Here is a 26509-nt window from a genome sequence, read left to right as displayed (position 1 = left end):
ATTATAAGGAATGTAAGTTTTATTGAATTCACAAAATCACAAATTACTGCAAAAACTCAAATCATACAATTTTATTGCAGTGCAGCTGGAATAGAACTTGGTCTGCTTGGGGTAAGCGAACATACATACATACATTATTATACCTCGCTCAATGGAATACAATACATACATACAAATGTATATATGTATATGCATGCGTGCATACATATTGAAATGCGTACTTACATATCTGCTAGCCAACATTAAAGCATATGTACGTGTATGTATGTATGTATGCTTGCATTTACGTATGTTTGTATTTACATATCGTTATGCATTCATACATATATATAAACGTGCACGCATATACATATATCCAAATGCAAATCAACCTGCAGGCACAAATATGTAAGTGCACAAATATGTAAGTGCACACACACATGTATGTATGTATACATATAGATGTATGTAGCAGCATAAGGGCACTCATGAATTCACAAATATGTAAATGCACATGCACATAAATATGTAAATGTACACACACATATGTATACATGCATAAATATGTAAATGGGATCATACAAACATTGTTAATATAAAATCATACCTGTATTTACGTATTTTTGTATACATGCATTAACATATTTAGGCATGCATAAATATGTAAGTAACTACATACATATTCATGCAAATGCATACACACATGCATACATGCATTAATACATACTTGCCTACATGCATACATCATGATAAATATTTAAATACATGCATTCATGCATGTATGCATGCATGCAAATGCATACACACATGCATTAATACATACTTGCCTACATGCATGCATGTATAAATATATACATATATACATACATACATACATGCATATACACATACATACATGCGTACATACATACATGCATGAATACATACATACACGCATACACACACGCACAAGCATAGGAAGACTCACTTTCACAAGACGCACACAAACACACACCTGAAATAACACTTGCCAGGCATGAAAACCGGCAGGACTTACTTGAATTCATGAGAATCGAGGAGGACAGCTGTAGAAAATAGACGTTAGATTCAAATTGCAGTGAAGCCGAAATTAAACTTTCTTTACGTTTGTTGCAAAAACACGTACATCTCTGCTCATACATACGTACACATACACCCACATACATAAGTATGTGTGTATATACACACATGCATACATACAAACACACATTTTACGCACATATTTGTTAATTCTTACGCCTTGGACTGTGCGTTTATTATAATTTCTGTAATAAAAACATATATTAATAGAGTGTTACAAATATTAAAATAGTTTATATATTTAAAACACACACGAACATACATAAATTCTTGACAAATTAAAAAACTGATTCACTGAATCACTTATTGAAACAATAAATATAATAATCCTGGGATTATGTCGTGACAATCCGAAGTATTGTATATATTGTATAAATATCACTTGTATATAAAATCGCGGCGCGTTATAATGCCAGCAATGCGATTTTCATTGTTGATGACCAACATGTGACGCAGACCCAGGGCTCGAAAGATATTGAAGATCTTGGGCACTGAATCATGCTGTAAAATGAAGAAAGATCCGATTAAATAGAGAATATGCTATATAGAAGACAATTTCTAACCGTATTGACGCGCACTGGCGAGGGATTCATGAACATGGATAGATCTACGGTATAATTAATTTTTTTGTCCAATGGACGCACGCTCTAAAGAAAGAGTTACAAATAGATTAGATCCGAAACAGAAACAGAAAACATAACAATTTTGCGTACATTAATGGACGGATATCGCGGATAGACATCCCGGAATGTTTGTATCGATGTCTCCGGTATCCAAAAACGTTTGTTTTCCACGTACAGCGATTTGAGCAATATGACAATTAGCTGGGAGCGCAAAATGATGCCGCAAACGCGTCCCTCGGAGCGACGATTCTGCAGAGAACCCAAAACAATTGATTAAAGAAAAGATTCAAGGATTTGAGTAAATGGTTACTTACGTCCACCACGTCATCGACCACGGGAAATCCATTGTGATTGCATTTCTGCAGCACCTCATAGATATAATGGGCGCTATCCACCAGCTTGATGCTGACCACGGGCTTGCTCAGTATTTCGTTGGCGGTTAGACCTTTATATTGTGGCAGTGGCTCCCAGGAGAGCATGGGCACATTGTTGACCTCGATGACAGTGTCATAGATGCCGTCGTTGAAGTAGTCGCCCACCCATTTGGCGGTGATCAGCGCTATGATCAGCGGAAAGAAAAAGGACGTCTCGATGCCAGTCGTCTCCATCAGAATGACCGACAGGCTGATGGTCATGCGCAGCACTCCGCCCAGATTGGCCGCGGCGCCAATGAGTGCGTATTTGCCAGGGTGCAGAAAGAGCTATGGATGGACAGAGGCAAAGTGGTAGATGAGATATAGAAAATGGCAGGCATAACACCTACCGCATTGGGAAACAAATAGAAGATTAGCATTGCCACGAGGCGACCCCAGGCAGCGCCCACCAGCGCGGTGGGTATAAAGACGCCCAGCGAGACGTTGAGGCCAAAGGTGGCGCAGGACAAAAAGTAGTAGACGAGCGTGAACACAGCTAGCGTAAGGATCTTATGAGAGCCTGCAAAATAGAATAGTCATGAATCTGGAAAGATATCAACTCCAGAAGGAACTCACCTGGAGGATCGTGAAAGAGCGCACGCACCGTGGCCTCGGGCGTTTGGAACCAGAGCGCTGCCACCGCATTGTATTCGTTGTCCTCGCAGAAGAGCTGCACGGGATGTATGGTCGGATCGTTGCCCAGAGGACGACAATCATCGATGAAATAGATCATGGTGCAGGCTAATGTGACGCCCATTATGGCAACCAGTACGGCCTCGCACACCTTGCCCACCTTCCAGGGCACATACCGCTTGCGAAACTTGTTGATCCGCGTGTTTAGGGAGTTCCAAGCGGCGCCTAGCAGACCGCCCGTCACGCCCAGCAGCATGAAGAGCGGCAGCTCAAAGTATTCAAAGGTCAGCGGCTGATCGAATTTGCCCAAGTTGAAGAGACCCGTAAATGTGAAATCGTGCAGGCCGTGATAGGCAGACAGCACAATATTAAGCGTAAACGAACTGATGATGGACGCAATTAGGGTGCGCCAAATGAGATTCTGATTCCAGAAGCTTGCGGCCTCCTCCAGTGAGAAGAGCATGCCGCCAATGGGCGCACCGAATGCAGCCGAGACACCAGCCGCTGCACCGCCCAAGACAAAGTCGCGTTTCTCGTGATCATCGCGAAAGGCCTTAAAGATGCGAAAGTCCTTGACAAACGTTGTGCTCTTGCCCTGCGATATGCCCGCGGCGACAACGGCGCCAGCATGTATCATCGGTCCCTCCTTGCCGCCAGCCAAGCCGCCCACCACGGACGTGATCACGCCGACGGCCTTCACGGCCAGCGTCTTGATGCGCACAATGCGCGGCACCTTGACGCCGTTCAGATAGCTCTTCACCTGGGGTATGCCGCTGCCCGCGGTAATGGGCTCTATGTAGGTGACCATGCCAGCACCAATCGCCACCGGCACAATGCTGAAGAGCAGCCACCAGAAAAAGGGCAGCGCCAGATCGCCCGTGCTCTCGTTAACAGGCACATTGTGGTCCACAGCTGTGGGCGAGAGTGTATTAATGCATTTGTGACGACCATTAGCAGCTTTATATACATGATTTGAGAAATTTGTACTTCAGCTCCGAGAGCTCCTCGATGACTATGTCGATGGTGCAGGCTATCAGGGCAGTTACAATGCCTATGAGTATGAATATGATCCAGCGTATCACATGGATGCGCAGCGAGAAGCGATCCCTCAGACGTTTGCGCTGCTCGGCCTGAAAAAGCGCATTCTCGCACACATCATAGTCCAGACTCTTGCAAGAAGATTAGATTATTATCAGACGTATATATATGTGTATATATGTATGTATGTGTGTGTGTGTGTAAATACCTCATATTGGGTTTGGGTTTGCTGTGCAGTTCCCGCCAAAGCGGCTGCTGTGCGCGAGCGTACATGGAATATGGGCTCGGAATTCGCTGTGATGCTTGCGGTGCCCGCATTGTTGCCGCTGCTGCCCTCCTATAATTGAAATCTACATAGTTAGTGCGCACTTCATGTGTGTGTGTGTGTGTGAACGCATTTTAGTTGCGATAATTTGCAGCTGTTGTATGATTCATGCACGCCGCAGCGTAGTTACGAAAGTATGTTGGCAACATATACTCACATAGGCGGGCTCAGGTTCTAGGCTCAATAAGGGCGGCACGTCATTATTATTTGTTTGGGTAATCCCCGATCCAAAAAATACCTGGCTTCGGCTAGTGGAGGGTTGCTCTTTGGCAGTCGCGTAAGGTAAACTCTTCGGTGCGTCGAGAGTTTTAATTTCATCTTCATCGCTGGATAGATCGTCCTCAGGATGTACAAGTTGCTTTTCGTCATCCATATTAAAAACAATTAAATAACTTTACACACAACAAAAGACATAATAAAAAGAAACAAGTCGCAACTAGTTGTCCACGGACAAGTAACATCGATTACAATCAAAATGCAGCAGAATCGCCGAATGCGCGTGCCTATCGATAACTTTTTACTTATACTCGATTATAGTATTTATTGCTCTTTCAGAAAATACCAAAAGGTACATTATTTTAGTAAGTGGAAGCAGGTGCCGGTTTTATTGTGTGAATTCAAAGTTGAAATTCGGATGCAAAAACTTAAATTTAGCCATGTCGAATAGAAGGCGTTTGCGCTCGATTTGATTGCGCGCCTGCAGCTCATCCTTAATATCGGCTAATGTGTTGTCAATGCGCATTAGAATCTCACGCGGCGGCCCATTAACAAATGCAGCCAGTTCCTGTGTGCGCGTTATGCCGACTTGTATATTCTGCACAGACTGGGTGAATACGCTCTGTTCCATGTCATCGCTTTGCATCGACGAGGTTCTACTAAGATCTATGGCCTCCGGCTGCTCGACAAGCATTTGCTGCTGTTGCTCCGGCTTGATCAGATTGAAGGGCAGCATACGCGGTATGCTGACCATGGCGGGCAAATCAATTGCATTACCATTGACGCCTACAGCCGAATTGGACTCGAATGCGCTAACCATGCCTGGGCTCAGATTCGTAAGCTACAATTGATCATGGTTGAATAGAGTTCAAATTTAAATACACATCTCCAATTCACTTACATTGTGCTCATCCTGTCGATGATTATTACTAAAAGTAGCAGCATTATTATTGTTGTTACTGTCGTTGTTATTGCTGTCCTGCTTTGAGGCCGTAACGGATACTTTGTCCGAGCTTAGGCTATTATTATCCATCGAAGTGTCGCTTATAGAAATTGACTAGATAAGAGAGACGGGAAGAATGCCTAAATACACCGAATACATACATACAAACACATACATAAGCATTTCAATGTCCATTCAAGTGTCTGTTGCAGTAGATACATACAAATGTAAATACATACACACATTCGTTGGCAATTTTTTTTCGCACACTTATGCATTGGCCTGTATAATGTGTGAACTTATAACGGTGCATAGCATGCCTTAACATAGTGATCTCGCTCTCGCTTCACGCCACTTACACAAATGGACAAAGACAACACTTTTTTTTTCGGTTTCTTACTGTTCGTATGGCCGCTGCTTCTTCCTGTTCGTGATGTTCTTGTTTGTGCCTTTGAAATACCGTTTTGATTTTTAGCTCGTGCGTCTCTGTGCTCTTTGGCACTTCCATGGACGAAGCGGCGGCAACTGCAGCTAAAGCTGAAATTGTGACCGACGACGTGGATTTCTTGCGACATTTGGCAATGCGTCTGTTTTTCATAATGCGATCCCGTCGTTCCACCAACGCTGCAACTTTCATTTCATGCAGTTTGCCCAGCAAAGATGCATGTCGCCGCTGCCAGGGATTTGCAATTAAAATGTTGTTTCTTTTTTGCTTTGCTAGATAATTAGCTAATTCGTGTATCTCACGTGCAACAACGGCCTACCTTGATGTGCATATGAAAATTTCCTGTGGACCGCACGCTGCCCCGATAAATTCGATCCGGCGGACAATAACAGCACTTGACGGTCACATTGTCGCCAATCTGGCTTTCGATGCGATAGAGCTCACCGTTCAATATGTAGGGTACGTGCTGGCGACGTTCTGGATCGGCCTTCACTTCACCTAGATCTGATTCTTGGTCCTCGTCTAGGTCAGGTTGCTCCGCTTTCGGCATTGCATGTATAAATTTAGCATTTAATCTGGCAAAAAAAGCGATCCGTCGCCCGCGAACTATCGAATTAAATTGAACTTTTTCTATCCGAGTTCTGTAGGTGAGTGCTAAAAGGGAAATGAAAAATCTCCGAAATTAGATACATACGCACATGCATCTGTGAGTACAAATTGCTGCTAAAGAGGAACTCAGAATAATGTCAGAATTAGAGCAAAGCGCATTATACAAATATGTAGCTTTGACAGGGAATGTCACGACTTGCATTAGTAGTTGATTAAAATTAAAAGCTTCAATTGTTTTACTAATAATAATTATTGGTAGTTTAATTAGAGCTTGTATTTGTTAACAACTGACTTTAAAATCAACTGAATAAGGATAAACTGACGACTAAATAAGTTAGTAAGTTGTTCAAATGCCCAAGTTCTGGCGCTTAGCTGTTCATTAACTGAGCACGAATTGAAATGTTATCGATATATTTGCCTATCGGTGTGCTGTAGCCCTGGTTAACTCACGTTGGTTTTTGTTTTTGACCTAAACAAGCTGGATATGACGGAAATAAGCAAACCAAATATATTAATTACCGGTATGCATTACTTAAATTAATATATTTAAGCTACATAAAAAGGAGTTACATTATCTCAGGCACACCTGGCGCCGGCAAATCGTATTTGTGCGAGCGTTTGGCCACACAATTGAAATTCAGCTGGCTGGACTGCTCGAAAATTGCAAAGGAAAACAATTTCATTGAGGAATATGACAAGGAATACGATTGCCCCATACTCGATGAGGATAAGGTATGTCGTATATACTGCGTTATGTGTGTGGCTGTCATTGTTAGACCTTGCTATAGCTCATGGACTATCTGGAGCCGCTGATGGCCAACGGCGGCAACATTGTCGAATACCATGGCTGTGATTTCTTTCCGGAGCGCTGGTTCCAGGCCGTCTTCGTTGTTAAATGTCCCAACGAGACGCTCTACGACAGACTCAAGGAGCGCAACTATAACGAGAAGAAGCTAACATCCAATATACAATGCGAAATATTCGGCACAATATTGGAGGAAGCACGCGAATCGTATAAGGAGGACATCATTTACGAGTTGAGCGGCGAAACCAAGGCGGATGCCCAAAATAGCCTAAAAACAGTTAAAAATTGGTACAGCATGTGGAAACGCAAGTAAAACCCAGACTACAAATATCAACAAACTATTTAACTGGTTGCTGAGGGTGGCATAACTTTAACAGGGAGACAACTCAGAATCTATAGAGTAGAAATATTCTTCCACCAGCGAGTCAATATTGCTATCTAAACTAGTCTCAGTTTTCTTAAAGATCGTTCTATTGTACATCTATCTAAGAGCTTTTAGCAACTGTCAGTTAAAACTGAGTATTTGTTTCTCTGTATCTTCAGATATTCTTACGAATCTAATATCTGTTCTCTATATCTTATATACAAACTTTATCTTATACAAAGTTTGGTTTTTTCAAAACTCAGACAATAAGAATGTATCTAAGCCTATAGGGCTTATAGCTGTTATAGGAACAATCAGCCTAATATTGAGTTTTTGTGTAAATCCATTGTAAAGTATATGTAGACACGGCTATAAGTATGCCAGGGTATTTAATATATATATTTAAAAGGTATAATATGCCTAATGTATAAACACTTAGAGCTAATAACTACAACTAAATGCGCGTCATTTTGAAACGCAGCGGACCATCCGGCGCATACATGAAGGTAACCGCGTAGTCCAGTGGCGCATGATTGTACTCCAGTCTATAGTTGCGCAGCAGCTTGGCCAGCAGTATTTGCATTTCCAGATCGGCAAAGCGCCGTCCCAGGCACATGCGTGCACCGTAGCCGTAGGGCAGTGAGGCAAACGGATGCAGTTTGCCGGGCGTGCCGCCCTGATGTGCCTTCAACCAGCGCTCTGGCCGGAATGTAGCGGCATCCGTGACATATTCCTCCATGTTGCCGGTAACAATAGTGGGAAAGACGGCCTGAAAAAAGAATTCCAAATAGTTTAAAACAAAAATAGTATGGAACATATAATAAGAGTATTTACGGACCTGCACTCCCTTGGGCACCTGGTAGCCGCATATAACACTGTCCTCCTGCAGCGTGCGTCCATTGCCGATGACGGTGCTGTACATGCGGAAGACCTCCTTGATGAATGCCTTCAAGTGATGCATTTGGTCCAGCAATGGAATCGTGAGCGGTGTGTTGGCATCAGGCAGCAGACGCTTCAGTTCTTCGTGCACCTTCTGCTGTTCCACGGGACGCGTGGCCAGTTGATAGAGTATGGAGCACACGGCCATCGAGATCTGTAGCAGGGAACACGGCTCAGTTTGCAGGCCAGACAGGATGTGGACTGGCACTTACCGTGTCTATGCCAACGAGTATCAAATCCAATGCCATAATGGTGGCTATTTTGTCATCCTTCTCCGACATGATCACCTTCTCCAGCAGCGATGGCTCGCCGGCACGATGACTGGCATCCTGTGTCTTCAAGCGCTCCGTTGCGCTTTGTATGTACTTCATGCACACGCTGCAAGATGGTTGATTGTGATTCAAAAATAGTTTTTGAGCTTGCCCTGCTAATCGACTTACCCCACGAAGAAGTTCATGTTCTTCACATAACGCGTCCAGAGGGGCGTGGGAAAGTAGCGCCAGTAGGGCGCCTTCAGCTCCAGCGTGGCCACATTGCGCAGTGCGTACTTGGCTGCATCGATGATCTGCTGCGGCTCCGAGTCGGGCGTCAGATTGTGCTCCAGGCAGCCCAAACGTGTGTCCAACGCCACGCGACCAATGCCTGCAGTTGGAGCAATCTTTGGGATCGGCCAAAATGCTTGTACTATATATGCTACTCACATTCCAAGGACCATTTGTGTATTTCATTATCGAAATCGGCGGGCAGCTCCTCGTTGGCATCCAGCAGCTGCTCACAGCGTGCCAGAAAATCCTCAGTAATCAGCTCCAGCGGCTGCAGATAGCGTCTTATGGTGGACAACTGCAGCACCGGCTTCTGGACGCGCGAACGGAACTGACGCCACGGCTCGCCATGCCTGCAACAATGTGAGTCCATGGATTAATTATGCATATAGTTATATATATATATATATATATAGATTTACACGCCGACAACGCCGCCAAGTTCGCCAAAGAAATCCTTGCGCACCACGCTCTTGTACTTGACCAGACTGGGCATCGATGGCCGGAAGGGGGTGGGTCCCTCGCTGCGATAGCACTGCAATCAGATACTCTTTATACAATATTTCGCTGTACTTGTTAAGACATTGAAAATGTGTTTGCCGCAATTTGCGACTTATGCTGCTTTGTTGCCTCGGCGCTGGCCAGTCGAGCGTGACTCCAAGTGGAGTTAACGCGATGTTCCGCTGTTTGACTTGTCTCCTTACCTTTTCAATTTCGTCAGCATCGTAGATGAACAGCAGATCGGGCCTACCTATAAGGCCAGAGAAGCGCACAATACGGCCGTATCTGTCGTGCAGCAGCGATGAGATTTTGGCCACATCCGATATGGTATATTGGCCAATGATTGGCATGAGGCTGTCAAGGTGAATGGAAACTCATTTAAATGACAAACTGACATTGCCCAATTTTCATTTGGCTATTTGCAGAGCAATTGGGGAACCTTGCGACTACGCGCATATCTTAAATAATTGTATATTTAAGAGGAATAATTGTCCAGATTTATTTGCATGACCGTAAAAACGATGTCATTAAGATGTCTAGCTTGATGATATATTGGGTGCATTTGTAAAAAAAGAAGAGAATTATGTAAAGAACGTGCTAGGTTTTTCGTGGAGTAAATGCTACCATAAATTAGTTGATCTTATCTTATAATTATATATGACAGTGGAATGCAAAGGGAACTGCTAGACACTCTGCTGTCGTATCGACAAAATAGTTAGCTTCGTTAAAGATCATAATTATTTCATGAAATATACTCTGTACAAAATGTATTTCAGTTGAACAAATATGCAGGTTGTCCGTGTCGCTATTTCAAGGACCTTGCGGATTTATCACAAGTAGGATTCCAACGATCTGTCCGCATGTCACAGCCCGCAGCTTTGACTGGTTGGGAATTGCACGCTTCAGGTAACGAGACAAACAAAGCGAACAGGGCATCAACTGTGTTGTTTGTTGATTAATATTTAAATTAAAAATTACTAACACGACCTCGAGCCAGCAAAATACTAGTATATGGAGTTAGGTTTGGTTAAGTTTAGATTAGGCAGACAGTCAAACTGGAGGTTAAAATCTTCTAAAAGCTTAAGCTTACACTTGCAGTAGTTAAATAAATTGTGGGAAAGCGTATTCAGAAGGCGGTAATAGTACTTTACGAAGTTTAAACCACATTTAAAGACAGACAATCAAGTTTTCAATATTATTGTTGGACTGAATTTGAGCAGAAATTAAATGTCAGCTTAATAGAAAAACTGTCAAAATAGTTTAACAGTTTTAGGTTATCGATGAGTTCTAGATAAATTATCGATTTGAATGTCAAGTGTAAAATGCAATTATCGATTACTTAACGCTTCTTCAAAAGACAATTGCAGTTTTTTTGCCAATGTACACGCTCGCACACACACACACGCACACAATGAGCAATCGCACTTATGTATAAATAAATAGCACTCAGGTAACTATTGTTTGCTTATCATTTTCAGGCTGCATCGAAAAGTTCACACATTTTGGCGACCTTGAAACTGGCGCTAATTGAACGCTAATCAAGAAGAAGCCGACGGCGGATGACTGGGCAAGTGCCCAAACCAAAGGGGAAGCTAACCAGATGCGATGCCCTGTTATACCACCAACAGCGATTGGTAAGTAGCTGTAAATTGAAAAAAAGAAAAAAAAAAAAATCGACAAGAATTCGCAAAGCGATTTGTGTGTGGCATAATTTGGGTGCAGCATTAATGTTGGTGGGCGAGGGGAGGCGAGGGGAGGGGAAACCCGTTTGGTCATGGTCAGTGAAATGATGAATGCTTTTACAAGCAAAAATCAACACTCGAATGAGATGATCATCAAGTGGTCGCACACACACACACACACACACACAAGCGCACACATACACACGCTACACATTCCATTCAACGGTAATTGGGTCAAGAGAAGCAAGCGAAGTAAAAGAAAACATAACTGCAAACTCTCTCTTCGCTCTTATTTGCTCTCTCTTTGTCTCTTATTAAAATGCATTGCATTAATCGCATTGCAGGGCATGAAAAGTGAAATCAAGTTTGTCGCCTAAGTCATTTGCTTGTTTTTTTTTCCCCCCCTTTTCTTTCTTTCCTCGTTTGTCTTCCTTTTTCAACTGCATACACACCGCCAAGTATTGCCAAGTATGGGCATGGGCTTTGGTCCTGGTATCTCGTTGTAGGCCAATGCATTTTGCCACTCGGCCGTGCCATGTATGCGTGGCACCGCTGGCTCCTGCTCCAGGCCCAAGTGTGGACAAACAGCTGCAGCTCCTGCCGCTGCCGCTGCTGCTGTTGCTGCTTCCGTCGCTGCCGCTGCCGAGTTGTCGCGCTGCTGCTGCCCATCCAGGCGACGCTGTCGCTGCTCGCTCTGCAACAGCTGCGCCTGAGCGCCAGCGATCTTGGATACAGTGCGTCGGAAGCCTGTGCCTTTAACACGCCAAGCGCATTTCGGCAGTTGATTCATGGCGTACGTGCTATTAAAAGCTTTGACAAATCCAAATTCAAATTCAAATCAGATTTCACTCGTTTGTCGTTGATTTCGAGTTGCTTAACGCCTTCTTTGTCTGCGACGCACACACGAAACTATTAAAAGCTGCACATGGGCTGGGCGAGAATAACAAGAATTACTTTGCGTCTGAGACACACACGCACACACACATACACAAATGCCAACTGCCGTTTTTTTTTTCGCTGCGCACTCGACGGCTGCCCGATGTAAACTGGTTAAAAGCTAAGCTCAATGGGCTTGGGCATCCGTCTTCTCTGCGCTCTCGACAACGGGGCGGGTAACGGGCGGGCAAGGGGGCGGGTCGCGTCAGCTGCTTTCTAATGAGTGTTGCTGTTGACGCGCTCAAGCGTCGGCAACATTATCGCCCCGTATATGTTTCAGCAACATTTCGACAGCTGCCGTATAAACATTTATGTTTATATACATGCTGTTGCCAGTCACAATATTGGCACATGCTATTGGTTATTCCCAAATTCTAATTGGAACTAACTAATGCGGCCTTGACTGACATCAGACTCTAGAATAAATAGTCTATATTATTTGTAAACATTATCAAGGCTAAACAGCTATAAAGACTTTGAGGCAGCGCTTCCTTGTCTTGGGAAATTATACTAAATATCACACTAAATATGTCACCTTCACCAGTTTTTAAGCGTAAATCTTACACATGTGAACTTTTATTTGGCTTAAAAATGTTCGCAATAATCAATTTATTTATTAGATAATTAACAGCTTTTTTTTGCAGCAGCAGCAGCTGTGTGAGATGGAGGCTTTGCTGTTCTCCCTTGAAAGTCTAACAGCAATTAATTTGTTGACTTACACCAGAATCATAATTAATTATACTGCGATAAAAAAGAACTTTGACATGGCTAAAGAGAAACTCTATTAAAATTCCATTATTTTTATGGAAGCTGTCTAGGCTTAAGGAAATAGCTCTTCACTCAGCGGAATTTCCCACATTCATTTAAAAAGGTTCGCAATCATCAATTTATTTTTTATATAATTAACAGTTTTTTTTGCAGCAGCAACAGCAGCTATATGATATGAAGGTTTTGCTATTCTCCCTGAAAGTCTATCAGCAATTAATTTGTTGACTTAAATAATTATACTACGAGGAAAAGGACGTACACAAATGCTGGAAAACTTTGACAAGGCTGAAAGCTGAGAACGGAACAAAAAAATCCCAGTATTTTGTATGGAATCATGCATTTCTATGCTTAAGCAGATGGCACTTAGCGGAACTTCCCACATTCATATGCTTAAAAAGGTTCGAAACAATCAATTTATTTATTATAATTAATTAATTAAAATTTTCCCTTTTTTGCAGCATCAGCAGCTATATGAAATACAGGTTTTGCAATTCGAACGAAAACGAGAAAAATCCCAGTATTTTGTATGGATTCATGTCTAGGCTTAAGGCAATTCGGAAGGAAAAGATTGTAAAAAAAATAACATATGCCAAACAAATAATCTGTAGTTATATGTGTGTACTAAAGATATCTAGCTATATTATAAGGAAATCAGATTTAATTAAGTCTAGTTGCGGCAGCCGCTCAGCCGGAACCAATGTACAAAAGCCTATAAGAATCGCGATACTGATGTTACTTTAACGCAGAACAAATTTAACAAATTTATTGAATTCATGTCATTTATAATTGTTTTGATGCAATTTTCGAAATCAACGAACCTTAACTTATTAAATGCCATACCACATGTATTCTATTTAAGTATTATTAATAGCCCCTTCCCACATGTATTCTATTTAAATATGCATTATAATATGCGAGGATATCATTAGTGAGCGAGCTATGAAGCCGGCAACTGTGCGTTTGTTAATAGTGGCGGCGTTTCTGGTGCTGGCACCGGTCATAGGCCGAAAATCGAAATCCCGATTCACAAATCTGAAGTGCGAGTCCTATGATCCAAGTTTCTCGACATTCAAGAAGTGCAAGCTCAATGTACTCGGCAGAGGCGTGGTCGCCGTCGATATAAACATAAATCTGCTAAAACTTCCGATATATAATGTACACGTGAGTGTTACCTTGCTTACTTTTTGTACGCAAATAAAAATGTTTATCACACAGACTGATTCTTATCCAAAAGCATCCCTTTCAGGCCTATCAACTGGCCAAAGGACATTAAAAAAAATCGGTGTAGTTAGATATATTCCGAGATATTTCCTTTTCTACCTAACTGAAAATGCACAAGTCCTGGATTCTTAGATGACCCCATAATATTGTGATGTAGATCGATGCAGTTGGTCCTTACGAGCCTAACGAACCAGGTCCTTTGAAAATCTACAAGTATATGGCCGAGTTTTAGCTATTTTTCTTAAATTTTATAAATCACAAAATCGGCCATAAGTCACCTATTTTAAATACTATCCTGATGTCCTTTGGCCCACAGATACTCCTTATCTAGGCACATCAAAATATGCAATGATCAGGACGAAAGTCCTTCAGGGAGCTAAGATAAAAGCATATTTATTTTGCACCTTAAATAGCTTATAGCTCGGCCGTATCCTTGCGGATCCTGGTGAGTCCTGTGCCAAGAAATTTGTATTGACCAGGACTACAAACTGGCCAAAGGACATCGAAATCGTCCTTGTAGTTTCCAAGATATGGCTACTTTTCTAAAAAGGACATTCTATTTATGGCCATATCCTGGCCAAATCCTTAAGGATATCGGAAAGATATACCTTTTTGAAAACGTGGGAAGCATTACTATCGAATGGCATTCAAGGATTCCCAGGATTCGTCAAAAAATTTCACCTGATTTTTTCCTAGGGGGTAAGTCACAAAAATGGCCCAAAACGCCAAAAATCGGGTCTAACTTCGCCATTTCAAGGACTATCGGGATGTCCTTTGGCCAGTAGAATGTCCTTGTGTCCCAGATTAAGAATTTACCACCCAAAGGACGAAAGTCCTTCAAACAGCTGAGAAAAAAGGACAAATTTGTCTATAAAAAACGGCTCATAACTCGGCTGTATCCTTGCGTATCCTGCCAAGTTATGTGTCAAACAAATTGTACTGACCAGGGCTACCAACTGGCCAAAGGACATCAAAATCGTCCTAGTAGTTTTAGAGATATCGAGGATTTTGTGTTTTGGGCCATTTTCCTTGCAATTCGCTACGGAAATTGCACAAGTCCAGGATTCTTAGATGACCCCATAATATTTTGATGCAGATCGATGCGGTTGGTCTTAACGAGCCTAACGAACCAGTACCTTTGAAATTCTGCAAGGATATGGCTGAGTTATTGCTATTTTTCTAAAATTTCATTAAAAACAAAATCGGCTATAACTTGGCCATTTCAAGGACTATCCTGATGTCCTTTGGCCAACAGACATTGCTTGTCCTGCCTGTTCAGAATATGCAATGAAAAGGACGAAAATCCTTCAAGGAGCCATGTTCATAAAATAGCCTATAGCTCAGCCGTATCCTTGCGGATCCTGGCGAGTCCTGTGCCAAACAATTTGTATTGACCAGGGCTATCAACTGGCCAAAGGACATCAAAATCGTCCTTACAGTTTAGGAGTTTGTTTTTTTGACTGTTGGCCACTCGATTTGAACAAAATTCCAGCTGAAGTACCAGGCGAACAGAAATCAGCAGCAGGTAGACAAAAGTCTGCGACTTAAAAATTTCATTGCATACGCTGAGGGGCAAAATTGCCCGTTAAATTTAAATGAGGTTTTAAATAATTTCTGTAACGGCCAAGCAAAAACGCATGTTATTTTCTTTTAAAAAATGACACATTTATTTTAGAATAGCTCTTTTTAAGCATGTTTTTTCTTTTTTTATACAGATCAACTGGAGCATATGGCGTCGCTATAATACCTACCAACCGTTTCTGCATAATGCCAGCTGTGATTTCTGCCATTTGCTGTCACACCCGAACAAGATCGCATTCGAGTCACTTGTGCTTAAAGCCATTCAGACGAGAGCGAATATAAATCACACTTGCCCCTACAATGTGAGTTGTGTCAAAGGACATGCTGGGATATAGGAAAGTTATCTTTAATTTTCTATTATTTTTAGCACGACGTCATTGTGGATAATTTGGTGTTCACTGATTCATTCCTGCAAACGCTGCCACTGCCCCAAGGCGATTATAAGATACAATTGCGATTTGCTACGGACAAAACATGGAGACTAATGGTGGAAGTATTCATCTTGCGAGATGAATAGAACGATTGAATTAAACGAATAAATATGGTGTTTGACAATTTTATACAATGCGTTCCATATTTTAGTTTTGCTTTTTACAAAAACTGGTATCAAATAAAATGCATACACAAATTTTTGAAAATATATTATTCTGTGCATTTAGTTTTTTTAAGATTTGAATTCAATTTGAGATTATTGTGCTTAGCAATATGATAAAAATTTCCGAAAATTTTTGTTCAACTGCCTTACAATAAATAGAAGAAAAAAAAGAAAACAAACACTTTTAGGCATCGAATTTTGAACTCATCAAAACGCGATACAAAAGAGTCGGAATTCTTATAGATATCATTACATATATAGTATGTATGCATACTCGTATAGTTTAGTTAAATGTGTAAATGCTTTGCTGGCTTTACTAATTCGATTACAGTCTAGAATCTTTCGTCATATTATATACGGGACTTAAGTTAGGCGTAACAAATTAAAAGGAAAATTACAAGAAAATGAAATGGCACGATTCAGAGTTTCGTAAGCTACACAAGTCGAATGTTTTGTGGTATTTTTAGTTTTGTTTTGTTTTGTTTTAGTTATTAGAATAATGTGTTGTAAGATATACGAGATGAGACTTGGCTTAGATGCTTGGATGATGGCTTAAACTACGCGTTCATTGTATGTATATATTTTTATGTTTAGGTTATATAGTATGTGAATATGTGAATAAATATGCCACTGGCTGTGAGACAGAGAGTTCCTTCACACAAATCGCTTTAAAATTAACTAGGCTAACATATATATATATATATATATATATATATATATGAATATACGTATATATAATTATATGTATATGGCGTCGTTTGTATTTACAGTTCTAATCGCTCGTGTCACTTAAAGCTTAACTAGAAACTAAATTATGAAATCAAAATGCGAAATGCAAACTAAACATCAACTAAAGACATAAAAACAATAAACATTCCGATATTTGTTGTTGTTAGACCCGGCTAAAAAATACTTTTGGCCCGCTTCGGTGTTAACACTCGAACTCGTTGGCTGTGATGGCGCTTAGATCCTTCATGAGGCCCTCCAGATTGGCCATTTCTTGGTTCAGCTCCTCGGTGGATGTGCTGGGCGCCAGTCTTTGTATCTCATCGGTGGAGTGCGCCACGGAGCCGCCGCCCTGCAAGCGATTGGGCGTGGCTGCCGAAAAGGAGGGCTTCTTGTAGGGTGATTGATTTTGTGGACGTATTGTGACAGCAGGAGCTGCAATGGATAGAGATTAGATGCACTCACTTTTGCTTGCTGCTGCAGTTTGGTTACTTACTGTGCTTGTTCATGGGCGTGGCAGCGCCAGTGGGCGGCGGGCCCGGCACGCTGAAACTCTTGAGCGGATGTCCACGCTTGGCGCTCTCAATGGTGGAGACGCAGCCATTGCCCGGAGCGCCAGGATTGCTCGCCGTGCCGCCCGTGTAGCCAGCATTGCTGCTCGTTAAGAATCGCGAATAAATCAAAGAAGAAGAAGATTAGGAATGAGGGATCAATCAATTAGTTGTTGTATTTTTCATTTGGAAACTGACAAGTCAAGCAAACAAAATGGAACGACATTAAAGACTTGAAACTTGAACTAGGACGGCTTCGCGGGCCGGCGGCAATTGTTGCCCAGAAAATGGAGCACGCGCGCCTGCTGTATCTGCTGCGCCTTGCGGGCCAGCCGTATGTACGGCTGACGATCGGCCATGCTCATGATGCGCCAGGCGTGCGTGGCCACTTCGGTGACCGTCGCCGAGGTGCGCATCGTGTAGACGCCTTTCAGCTGATGATTGATCAGTATCTCGTCCAGCCGAAACTTGTTCAGGAAATTGAGAAACGGCGATGGTGACGCCATCAACAGCAGCTGCTGTTCCACATAACCCGGAAGCGTTCTATGGTCCAGCTGGAGCACACGATCAGCGGGACCCTGCACCAAATCGACCTGAACACTGGGATCGATGCGTCCCCAACGCGTTCGATTGCACATTTTTCTTCATATATATGTTTTCTTTTTTTTTTTTATTGGTTTTTTTGCTGTGGAAAATTCGAATTTCGCTTGGGAGTTGGAGTTTCTGTGGCCAAAGGCACAAAATATTAAACAATTCCGGATTAAATTTTGGTAAAACGTATCGAAATATGAGACTGAAAATCTCCCGCCTACTGCAGCTCCACAGATAAGGAAAGAATCTACGAGAGATCTCGAAGCAGACCAGAGGAAATGGAATATGGAATTGTGGGTCGAATCGAAAGTAGATTTTGGATAGAGCATAAAGCGTTTTTAAGCGCACAAATCATTGAGATTGGGATTGTGGTTGGTCGACTTTTTCCTCTTGCAGAGATTAACTAAAGCTTTCTAGAGGAAGCTTGGGACTATCTTAAATAGAACTGGTTACTCTAGGTTGGAACTGAGATCTTCCACGTAAGGATTAGCCGAACGGAAGACAGGGCTACAAAGCCGCCTTTACAGATAAAAGATTGCTTAACGAATTCAGAAATCCTGCGCAGACTCTTGGGCAGATCCCCACATTCGTTCGCGCACTCACCAGAAGTTGGCGTCGTAGCCACCGTAGGGATGCTCCGGCGTCTGGGCCAGCGAATTGTTCTGCGGCTGTGTAAGGCTCTGTTGCGAGAGGCCCGTGTCCATGGTCATGTGCGAGCGATTCTGATGATTGTATTGGGTACGCGGATATTGCGGTCGCTCCATGGTCGAGTTCATCGAGGTGGCTGCTGGTTGGAAAGAATAACGCAGAGAATTAGCTTTGTGTGCCAAGACTGGACTCGACTCGACTTGACTCACTCATGTAGCCGGCCACATAGGCGCGTTTGTCCAGCGAGTTGGTGACATGACCCGGCACCGGGGTGTCCACCTCGTATTCGCTGTGGACCACCGAGCGCGGCAGAGTAAGGGCGCCGCTGCTGGAGGCGTTGTCGCTGCAAACAGGCGTGGCACTGTGCAGGCTCTTGTCAATGTTCTTCAGCTCCATCTGGTCGTGATGGATCCACAGATCCGGTGGCTTCGGCACGCCCACATTGTTCTTCTGATAGCTGTGAGGTGAGTGAAATTCATGAATAAACATAAGGAACAGCTGGAAGTCTGATTGGTGCTCACCTCTTCTTGGTGTGTTCGGGCGAGGATTGCGGCTTGCGCCGGCAGAAGAGCAGCAGACCAAGCAGCAGCAGAAACAGTACCAGGACCGTGCTGCCAATGATGATGTACAACAGATTTTGATTATCGATGCCCTTGGCAATGGTGTCCGCCTCCTGCATGATGACCGCCGCGCTGGTGGTGAACGCCGTCAGCGCGGAGAAGGGCGCATTGTTGCCGCCCTTGGTGGTCCGTGCCTGCACCTTGAAGTAGTAGGTGGTGTAGGGCTTCAGGTTGGGCAGCATCAGCATGGTCTCCTCGCCGGCGAACGCCTCAATGGCCCAGTCCCGATCCCGTTTCGTGGTGTCTGTCGTATAGTAGATATTATAGCCGGTTATTTGGCCAACGGTGTGCTTGGGCGGTAGCCACTGAACGATCACATTATGCGGATTCTGCTCGTCCAGGCGCACGGTCAGCTCGCGCGGCGGCGTCACCGGCACATTCTGAAAGGTGCTGTTCAGCACCGACATGGACCACGCGGACTCCCGTCGCCCCTTGACCACCTTGACGGCGAACTCGTACTGCGTGCTCGGACGCAGATCGTTGATCATGCAGTTCAGGTCGCTGGTGTTGTGGTAGCGATAGCGATTGGAGCCCGTGATGCTGTAGCTGATCGTGTAGTGGCGATTGTCAGTTACGTGCTGGTTCTTGTTGAGCATCGTGTCAATCCAATAGACAACAATCGAGGAACTCGACATGGTTATGGCGCGCAGCCCGACGGGCACCTCCAGCGGCACGGGCACATCCAGCGGCTCCTCGTCCCGTGTCTTGATGTTGTCATAGATGGGAGGGCCGTCGCCCTTCACATTACGTGCGCGCAGCGATACCACGTACTCCATGTTCGACTCGAGGTTCTTGAGCACATGGTAGCGCTCCGTTTCCTTCAGCTCGATGGTGTTCTCGTCGGGTATCCCGCGTCCCCAGCCCAGCACATAGCTGCGTATCTTGATCTCCGGCTGCTGCGGTGGACCCCAGTGCAGTCCAATATTGTCAGCGCCAGGCTGTATGTTGATCCAGATGGGCTTGCCCGGCACCTGCGTCTCATCCAGATCGTTCTCCAGCGTGTTCGCGCGATACCATTCGGTGAATGGGCCCGAGCCGTTCACGGTCATCGCCGCAATCTTCACCTGGTATTCGGCATTGCGGTCCAGGCCGTTTAGCTCGAAGTAGCGTATGTTGGCGGGCGTGCTCTTCGCCTGGGGCGCATCTTTGAACTTGCGATAGCGTATCTTATAGCCGGTTATCTGACCATTGCAATCCTCCTCAGCTGGCGGCTCCCAATGCACAGTTATGGACTGGAAAAATGAGATTAATAATTGCTTTGGTTTGGGCTTAGTGAATGTTGATACTCACGCTTGAGCTGGTCACCTCGAGAGTGACATTATTTGGCGGCTCCGAGGGCGTTGAGGAGAAGGTCTTCACTTTCAGCTCGGCAGAGGAGTCGCCCATGCCGTTGCGATTGAACGGCACCACGCTGATCACATAGTCCGTATAGGGACGCAGATCGGTGAGCACCAGCTCCAACGACATGCTGTCATTGTACATGTCCGCGCCGCTGTCGTTCTGTGCGGGATTAGGATTGATTATTTATAGATATACAACAAGGAGAGGGGGGAGAGAGGGGTACTCACCTCGGAGTAGTAGACACGATACTTGAGTATCTCGCCATTTGTCACCGTCGGCGGCTGCCAATGCACAAAGATCTCCTTGTGGTTGCGCGCATAGGCATCCACGTTTCGCGGCGGTCCGGCAATGTTCACCTCCGGCTGTGTGCTCGCCTCCAGCGGCTGCGAGGATTCGCCCATGCCAAAATTGGTGTTGGCAACCACACGAAACTGATAGGTGCGACCCGGCAGCAGCGATTGTATGCTGACCTGCTGATCCTCATGCGACTGGGTCACAATCTTTTGCTCGCTGTGGAGGGAGATTGGGGATGAGTAACTAATCCTGGCTTGGGGTTATGTGTGACTGACTTACCGCTCGCTGTTGCTGACGCGGTAGTAGACGGTGTAGGAGACGACCTCGTTGGCATTCTGCAGCGGCTCCTGCCAGCTGAGCGTAACGAAGCGCGACTTCACAATCTGCGCCACCAGGCTGCGTGGCGGACCGGGCAGGCGGGCCAGTAGACCGCTGCTCAAAGGCTTCACATCGCTGGCGATGTCCTCGCCGGCACTTAGATCTGTAGAGGCAAAATTGGATGTGGGGGGCATTTGTTGCTGTTGTTGTTGTTGTAGAGGTTGCGCCTTGTTCTTGTAGACCAGTATTCCGTCATAGTCAACGTCAACGTCATCGTCGTCTTCGTCGTCGTCAATGTCTTCGCCTCCATTCTGGCGGCGCAGCACACTGATCTCGCCCGCCTCAAAGTTGCGATCGTTGAGCGGCTGTTCGCCGGGTCGCGCGAATTTTCGCAATTGGCGCCGCGCCGCCGTCTCCGCGGACTTCTCTTCCGCATAGTTGTCGTAGTCATCGTTGTCCATGTCCAAGTAGCTGCTGCCACCGGATTTGGTGCGCAGCTCACCCGAGTTGTAAGGTCGTCGTCGTTTGTTGTTGTTGTAGTTGTAATTGTCTAAACTGTGCAAGGATTTGGTGGTTTGACCTTGGGTTTTGCGTTGTTTCATTTTGGCTTTGGATGGGGATTGGGATTGGTTTTTGGGTTCGGATGGAAATAATGAGTTGGACAGGGAAAGAAAAAAAATGACAAGTGAATAAACAATAAGTTAATAAATTAATTAATCATAACATAAAAGAAAAACAACTTAATTCGCTCTGAGCCTGATTCACGAGAGGTTGAAAGTCACCCGGTTGGATTTGCATTTGAAAAAGAATACGTCTTATCTATTACAGAGTAATATGTATCTCTTAGTCTGATAAGACTTATCCTATTAGGTATTCCCGTAGTAAAGTCTAACTTACTTCCTATTCAGATCAAGAGTATATATAGCATATATGTTATACCAACTACTTTTTGTAGACAGACTTAGCCTGGGACTCAAACCCGAAATCTTGTTTATTGTTGAACTAAAGAACTGGATTACTTGGTATACTATTGTTTGAGTACTGCCCTATTAATTCTTTACTTCCCTGAAAATACGTATTCCATTTGTTGTTTATTTCCCACCCAACAAACGAAGTTTTATTTTAACAGTAGATAAATCTAAGCTCTAAGGAATTTTGTTTCCCAACAAATTCAAGCAATATACAGAGGGTTGTTTGATTCGACAGCAAATGGAACTACAATAGGACTATATAGGACTTCACGTGATTTCTATCATAAGTTTAAGCAGTAAGTATATACAACCTAGACACCATCCAGTTATTATGGATAGATTATTTTTACATTTGTATTCCATAAACATCTTCCATTTAACTCGTTCAACATTTGTCGGGCAGAAAGCGAATTAAGCTCAACGAAAGCAAACTAATATTTATAAACAATACGAAACACATACATACACACCGATATTTTTTAGTATATATACACAATAAGTACAGGAAATTATTTTACAATTGCTGAGGGAATTTGAGGTTCGGGCGTGGCGTTAATTTCGTGAGTGTGTTTTATAATATGTACAGTTTCGAGGCCTGAAACAGGCGCCAATTGCGTAAGCCGGAGCACGAAATACTGGACATCCAAGCTAGGTCTACAACTACTTCTATACAGATGGGATATATATGTACGAGGACCTACCTCCGGGGGGCACGACACGCAGACGCGCCGAGGCCTGAACGCTGCCAGCGGGATTGGTGCCGACGCACTGGAACATGCCCGCGTCGGAGTAGAGGAGTCCACGGATGCGCAGATTGTGCCCGTTGACGAACTGGAGGTACTCGTTGGGCGTGATGACCTCGCCGTTCTTCAGCCAGCGTATGCTCGGCTTGGGCTTGCCGTGTATGGCGCACTCCAGATTGAGCACCTCCTTCTCGGAGGCGGTCTTGTCGCGCGGCGCCTGGATGAACTTGGGTGGCACCTGGACCTGCACGGTCGCCTGGGCATCGAGCGAGTCGACGCTGTTGCTGGCCCGGCACTGATAGTTGCCCGAATCGATGTCCTCGGCGCCGGAGATCTGCAAGGAGCCGGTGCCTGTGATCGAGAATCGCGAATCGAGATGATTGAGATCGAGTTCCTCGCCATTGCGCAACCACTTGATCTGCGGCTTGGGCACACCATTGGCCACACAGTCCAGGGTGACGGTGTCGCCCTCGCTGACCGTCTTCGGCGAGGGTCCAACCAGGAACGAGGGCGCCACAGCCTGCTCGGCGCCAGCATCCACTGGCTTCTTGATGTTCAGATTCGTCTTGCTGCTCAGACGATGGACGCTGCCCGAGGTCACGTTGCACTGATAGGCACCGCGATCGTTGGCGTTTACCTCATCGATTTCCAGTGCGCCATTCGGCAGCACCACCATGCGCAGCTTGTCCAGCGGCAGCGGCATGTCGTCCTTGTACCATTGCACGGTATGCCTTACGCCCGGCTGCCAGACGTGCTCGCCCACCATGCAGCGGAAGTAGGCCGTCTGCCCGGGCAGCAGATACGTCTCGATGAAGTCCTGGTTCAGTTCCGGCTGGCGGGCAATGGCCACCAGAGCCGGTCGGCTGAGCACGCTGCCGATGCCCTCGGCGCTGAGCATGCACTGGTAGGCGCCGGTCAGGCCGCGATTCTCCTCCACGGAGCTTATGTACAGCGAGCCGTTCTTGAGCTGTGTGCGAAACGTGTCGCCCACAACGCCCAGATCCTGGCCGTCGGGTCCGCGCCAGCGTATGCTTGTCGGCGTGGGCGTGGCCTTGCCCTTGCCAGCGGCCTTGCCGGCGCACTGCAGCAGCACGGAATGGCCCTCGGGCACGACGGAGTCCTGCGGCTCCAGTGTAAATGTGAGTGCTGCAAAGCGAAAGAGAATAGTAAATAAGTTGTTGTTTTTGTTGGTATATTGACAAGCACAAGTCACCCCCACGTGACCCGGTCGGAGCACGCGCGCCCACTTGACGGCGGAAGGCAGCTGCAATCTGTCAGCCTGAATAATTGAAGCTACAAAAGCTCCGGCAACCTCCGCTCGCCCGCCCCCGCACTTTAGGCTCGCCCTTGGGCCAGACAAATATTTGCATTTCCACTTTGGCCCCAGTCTCTTTAGCTCTGAGAGGCTGCTGCCAATGAATATCTAACATACTTTAATGGCAACAAACGCAGGAATCAAAGAACCCTGGACTAAGCTGAAGCCGAGGCGGACTTAATGCCCGCCTCAGTGCTGACACTTTTGGTTCCGGAGCCGGGCTAAGGCTCCGGTCTGAAGTTGTCTACAAAGTGTTAGGGCAATTTTTAACTCTGCGTTATGAGTTCAAAGGCTTAGTCTTCCCATTACGTCTAAAAAATACTATCAAATAGAGTTAAGTAACCTCTTAAAACTAATTGAGGGGGCTAGAACTTTGATTTGTAAAAGTTTGAGTAGGCTTGGGTTTTCTATATGTAAAGTGTAGTGCAGTATTTAACTTTATATCAAAGAGCTTCATTCTACATTTTAGTTTTCTATATTTTATTTTAAGTCTAGCTGTGAATCACACATAATACTTTTTTGAAGATGTTTTCACGCCTTTTTAATACACTTTTCATTTAAAGCTTTATAAATTGTACTTTTTGATTTTTTCTGAGCTAGTTTTCGTATTACTTTCGAAGTAGTTCGTATTAGTTCCATAGTTAGCTGGAAGCATTTTAATAGTCTATTGTATTATCAACAGATCAAACATTAATTGGGGGATTTTTTTTGGGAAAAGTTTTTGAATACGCTCTATTTTGTTCTTTTAAAATACCCTTTTATGAAGACAGCCTTCATTTTCATCTGTTAAACACTTTAGAGCTACTTTAGCAGTTCATTTGAATTGCTTATTTAGCCTTTTTTCTAGCCATTTTTGGTTGTTCTGCTGTCAGCTCCGACAGCGACGACATCCAGATGCTATATTTAAGTAGCATTAATTAGGCATCAAGGAGTCGGAGATTCAGGGCAATGCGGCAGCTTTCATAATTTGCAAAATTTATCCAGCTGTGCTCCAAATGAGAGTAGCACAACGCACATTCATATACTTAAAGCAGGGTTTGGCTGGGGAAGGTGAAGGAGTAGCTGGTGCTGCAGGTGCACTCACTGGCAAATGGGTTCATTTGCCGCCACCCGCCGTGGAAACTCCCTTCGACAAGGCAAGCCAAGGTATGTTGACCGCACGTGAACTCGAGCACGGCTCTTGCATTTGAGTCTCAGCCATTGGAGTTGGCCTGCGCAAAGTATGCTGGCAATTTGTTGGCTTTGTTTTGCTTCTGCCTCGCTTCAGGTTCCGCACTGAAGTTTACCAAGTTTACGAGGCGTGCAGCTAGCAGGGGTAGGGGGTGCGGGGAGGCAGGGGGTACGATTGCCAGCTCCTTGAGTTCATTAGGGTACCAAATTTATGCCCCGCCAGAGCACAAATAGAACCCACAACTTAACTGTTTCTTTTGGCTGCATCTAATGGCAACCCGAGAAGATGTCGCATTTGTTGCTTTTTTCAACTCTCTTCGCTTCGATTTCCTTTCAATACGAATTTGAATTTCTATTCCATCTGTGTCTGGCTCATATTCAGCTAGGAAGTCATGCATTTAAAGTCCCGACGTGTGGCTTTTATGGTTATTGCTCAGTTCGCCCGGAGAAGCTCCGAGCTGGAGCTGGCATTTTGCGGTTCTACGTGAGGGCCGCGACTCATTGGCTGTCACCATTTCACTCGACCCATGTAATTCTATTCGCAGTCTAACGCAGACACCAGACCCTCTGCTCATTCATACCCTCGTATAATTTAAATTCATTGAAAGGGCATGATACATTAAGAATAGTTCTTTGAATCTTAGATTACACGAAATTATATATGGAAAATTTGACTTTTATTTTACTTCTTGATCTCCAGAATATATTTAATACGAGAATATTTGGTATTCATTTCTATCTTAATCGATTGTGCTGCCTTTTGCTCTATAGCAAATTCTTATAATCTTTGAAAATGAAACTGGATTGGATTACAATTGATAACAATTGATAACACTTACAATGTAATTAAACATTTGCATTATACTCTGCAAGTTAAGCCATTTAATTACAGCTATAAGCAAGTGTTATCGATATTTTTGCAATCGATAAGTAAAACTATAGATCGATTAACTCTTATCGCATAT

General features: G+C 44.4%; 7 protein-coding genes and 1 long non-coding RNA gene across 13 annotated transcripts in view; 3 read left to right on the top strand and 5 right to left on the bottom strand.

Annotated features, from left to right (window-relative positions):
• Positions 1 to 1317: 1317 nt before the first annotated feature.
• On the bottom strand, positions 1318 to 4546 carry LOC115760503 (H(+)/Cl(-) exchange transporter 7). Its single transcript, XM_030701862.1, has 9 exons — positions 4267 to 4546; positions 3993 to 4121; positions 3714 to 3915; positions 2690 to 3658; positions 2464 to 2633; positions 2015 to 2401; positions 1791 to 1949; positions 1641 to 1724; positions 1318 to 1578 (listed from the first exon to the last, which is right to left on the bottom strand). Exons 1-9 carry the CDS (start codon positions 4480 to 4482, stop codon positions 1456 to 1458), a joined length of 2439 nt encoding a protein of 812 aa, XP_030557722.1. The 5' UTR covers positions 4483 to 4546; the 3' UTR covers positions 1318 to 1455.
• A 110-nt stretch (positions 4547 to 4656) lies between these two features.
• LOC115760505 (protein stand still) lies at positions 4657 to 6526 on the bottom strand. The gene is made up of 4 exons (XM_030701866.1): positions 6033 to 6526; positions 5669 to 5941; positions 5227 to 5382; positions 4657 to 5166 (listed from the first exon to the last, which is right to left on the bottom strand). Exons 1-4 carry the CDS (start codon positions 6261 to 6263, stop codon positions 4714 to 4716), a joined length of 1113 nt encoding a protein of 370 aa, XP_030557726.1. The 5' UTR covers positions 6264 to 6526; the 3' UTR covers positions 4657 to 4713.
• A 152-nt stretch (positions 6527 to 6678) lies between these two features.
• LOC115760507 (adenylate kinase isoenzyme 6 homolog) lies at positions 6679 to 7568 on the top strand. Its single transcript, XM_030701868.1, has 3 exons — positions 6679 to 6843; positions 6903 to 7054; positions 7111 to 7568. Exons 1-3 carry the CDS (start codon positions 6807 to 6809, stop codon positions 7438 to 7440), a joined length of 519 nt encoding a protein of 172 aa, XP_030557728.1. The 5' UTR covers positions 6679 to 6806; the 3' UTR covers positions 7441 to 7568.
• A 116-nt stretch (positions 7569 to 7684) lies between these two features.
• On the bottom strand, positions 7685 to 12152 carry LOC115760504 (probable cytochrome P450 301a1, mitochondrial). Of its 2 annotated transcripts, none has more exons than XM_030701863.1 (8): positions 11608 to 12152; positions 9677 to 9827; positions 9395 to 9507; positions 9132 to 9325; positions 8871 to 9072; positions 8643 to 8808; positions 8330 to 8584; positions 7685 to 8260 (listed from the first exon to the last, which is right to left on the bottom strand). In XM_030701863.1, exons 1-8 carry the CDS (start codon positions 11943 to 11945, stop codon positions 7946 to 7948), a joined length of 1734 nt encoding a protein of 577 aa, XP_030557723.1. In that variant the 5' UTR covers positions 11946 to 12152; the 3' UTR covers positions 7685 to 7945. The 2 variants fall into 2 exon arrangements, with proteins under 2 accessions (XP_030557723.1, XP_030557724.1); XM_030701864.1 differs by lacking the exon at positions 11608 to 12152 and adding an exon at positions 10564 to 10690 and having other exon boundaries at positions 7884 to 8260.
• Positions 10942 to 13658, top strand: LOC115760510. Of its 2 annotated transcripts, none has more exons than XR_004017669.1 (4): positions 10942 to 11107; positions 12736 to 12962; positions 13016 to 13257; positions 13318 to 13658. It is a non-coding gene; the product is annotated as an uncharacterized LOC115760510 (long non-coding RNA). The 2 variants fall into 2 exon arrangements; XR_004017668.1 differs by having other exon boundaries at positions 13013 to 13257.
• A 12-nt stretch (positions 13659 to 13670) lies between these two features.
• Positions 13671 to 16223, top strand: LOC115760506. Its single transcript, XM_030701867.1, has 3 exons — positions 13671 to 14020; positions 15796 to 15963; positions 16029 to 16223. The coding sequence occupies exons 1-3, from the start codon at positions 13799 to 13801 to the stop codon at positions 16176 to 16178; spliced, it is 540 nt and encodes a 179-aa protein (XP_030557727.1). The 5' UTR covers positions 13671 to 13798; the 3' UTR covers positions 16179 to 16223.
• A 947-nt stretch (positions 16224 to 17170) lies between these two features.
• LOC115760501 (neogenin) overlaps positions 17171 to 26509 on the bottom strand; it is a 46096-nt gene continuing 36757 nt past the window's right edge. The window contains exons 2-10 of one of the 4 annotated variants that reach the window (XM_030701858.1): positions 23018 to 24205; positions 21307 to 21952; positions 20961 to 21243; positions 20683 to 20892; positions 19294 to 20624; positions 18982 to 19229; positions 18728 to 18911; positions 17479 to 17636; positions 17171 to 17417 (exon numbers count right to left, since the gene is read on the bottom strand). In XM_030701858.1, the coding sequence (XP_030557718.1) occupies positions 17188 to 17417; positions 17479 to 17636; positions 18728 to 18911; positions 18982 to 19229; positions 19294 to 20624; positions 20683 to 20892; positions 20961 to 21243; positions 21307 to 21952; positions 23018 to 24205 (4478 nt within the window). In that variant the 3' untranslated portion in view covers positions 17171 to 17187. The remainder of the gene's footprint in view (positions 17418 to 17478; positions 17637 to 18727; positions 18912 to 18981; positions 19230 to 19293; positions 20625 to 20682; positions 20893 to 20960; positions 21244 to 21306; positions 21953 to 23017; positions 24206 to 26509) is intronic. The other 3 variants (XM_030701859.1, XM_030701860.1, XM_030701861.1) reach the window with 3 other exon arrangements.
• Positions 17677 to 18343, bottom strand: LOC115760508. Its single transcript, XM_030701869.1, has one exon. It carries the CDS (start codon positions 18169 to 18171, stop codon positions 17779 to 17781), a length of 393 nt encoding a protein of 130 aa, XP_030557729.1. The 5' UTR covers positions 18172 to 18343; the 3' UTR covers positions 17677 to 17778.

The sequence above is a fragment of the Drosophila novamexicana genome, unplaced genomic scaffold (genome assembly GCF_003285875.2).
Source record: "Drosophila novamexicana strain 15010-1031.04,08,12 unplaced genomic scaffold, DnovRS2.1 tig00000462-arrow-pilon, whole genome shotgun sequence".
Classification (NCBI taxonomy): domain Eukaryota; kingdom Metazoa; phylum Arthropoda; class Insecta; order Diptera; family Drosophilidae; genus Drosophila; species Drosophila novamexicana.
The sequence above is the reverse complement of the archived record's forward strand: the minus strand, read 5'-3'. Positions and strand labels throughout refer to the sequence as shown.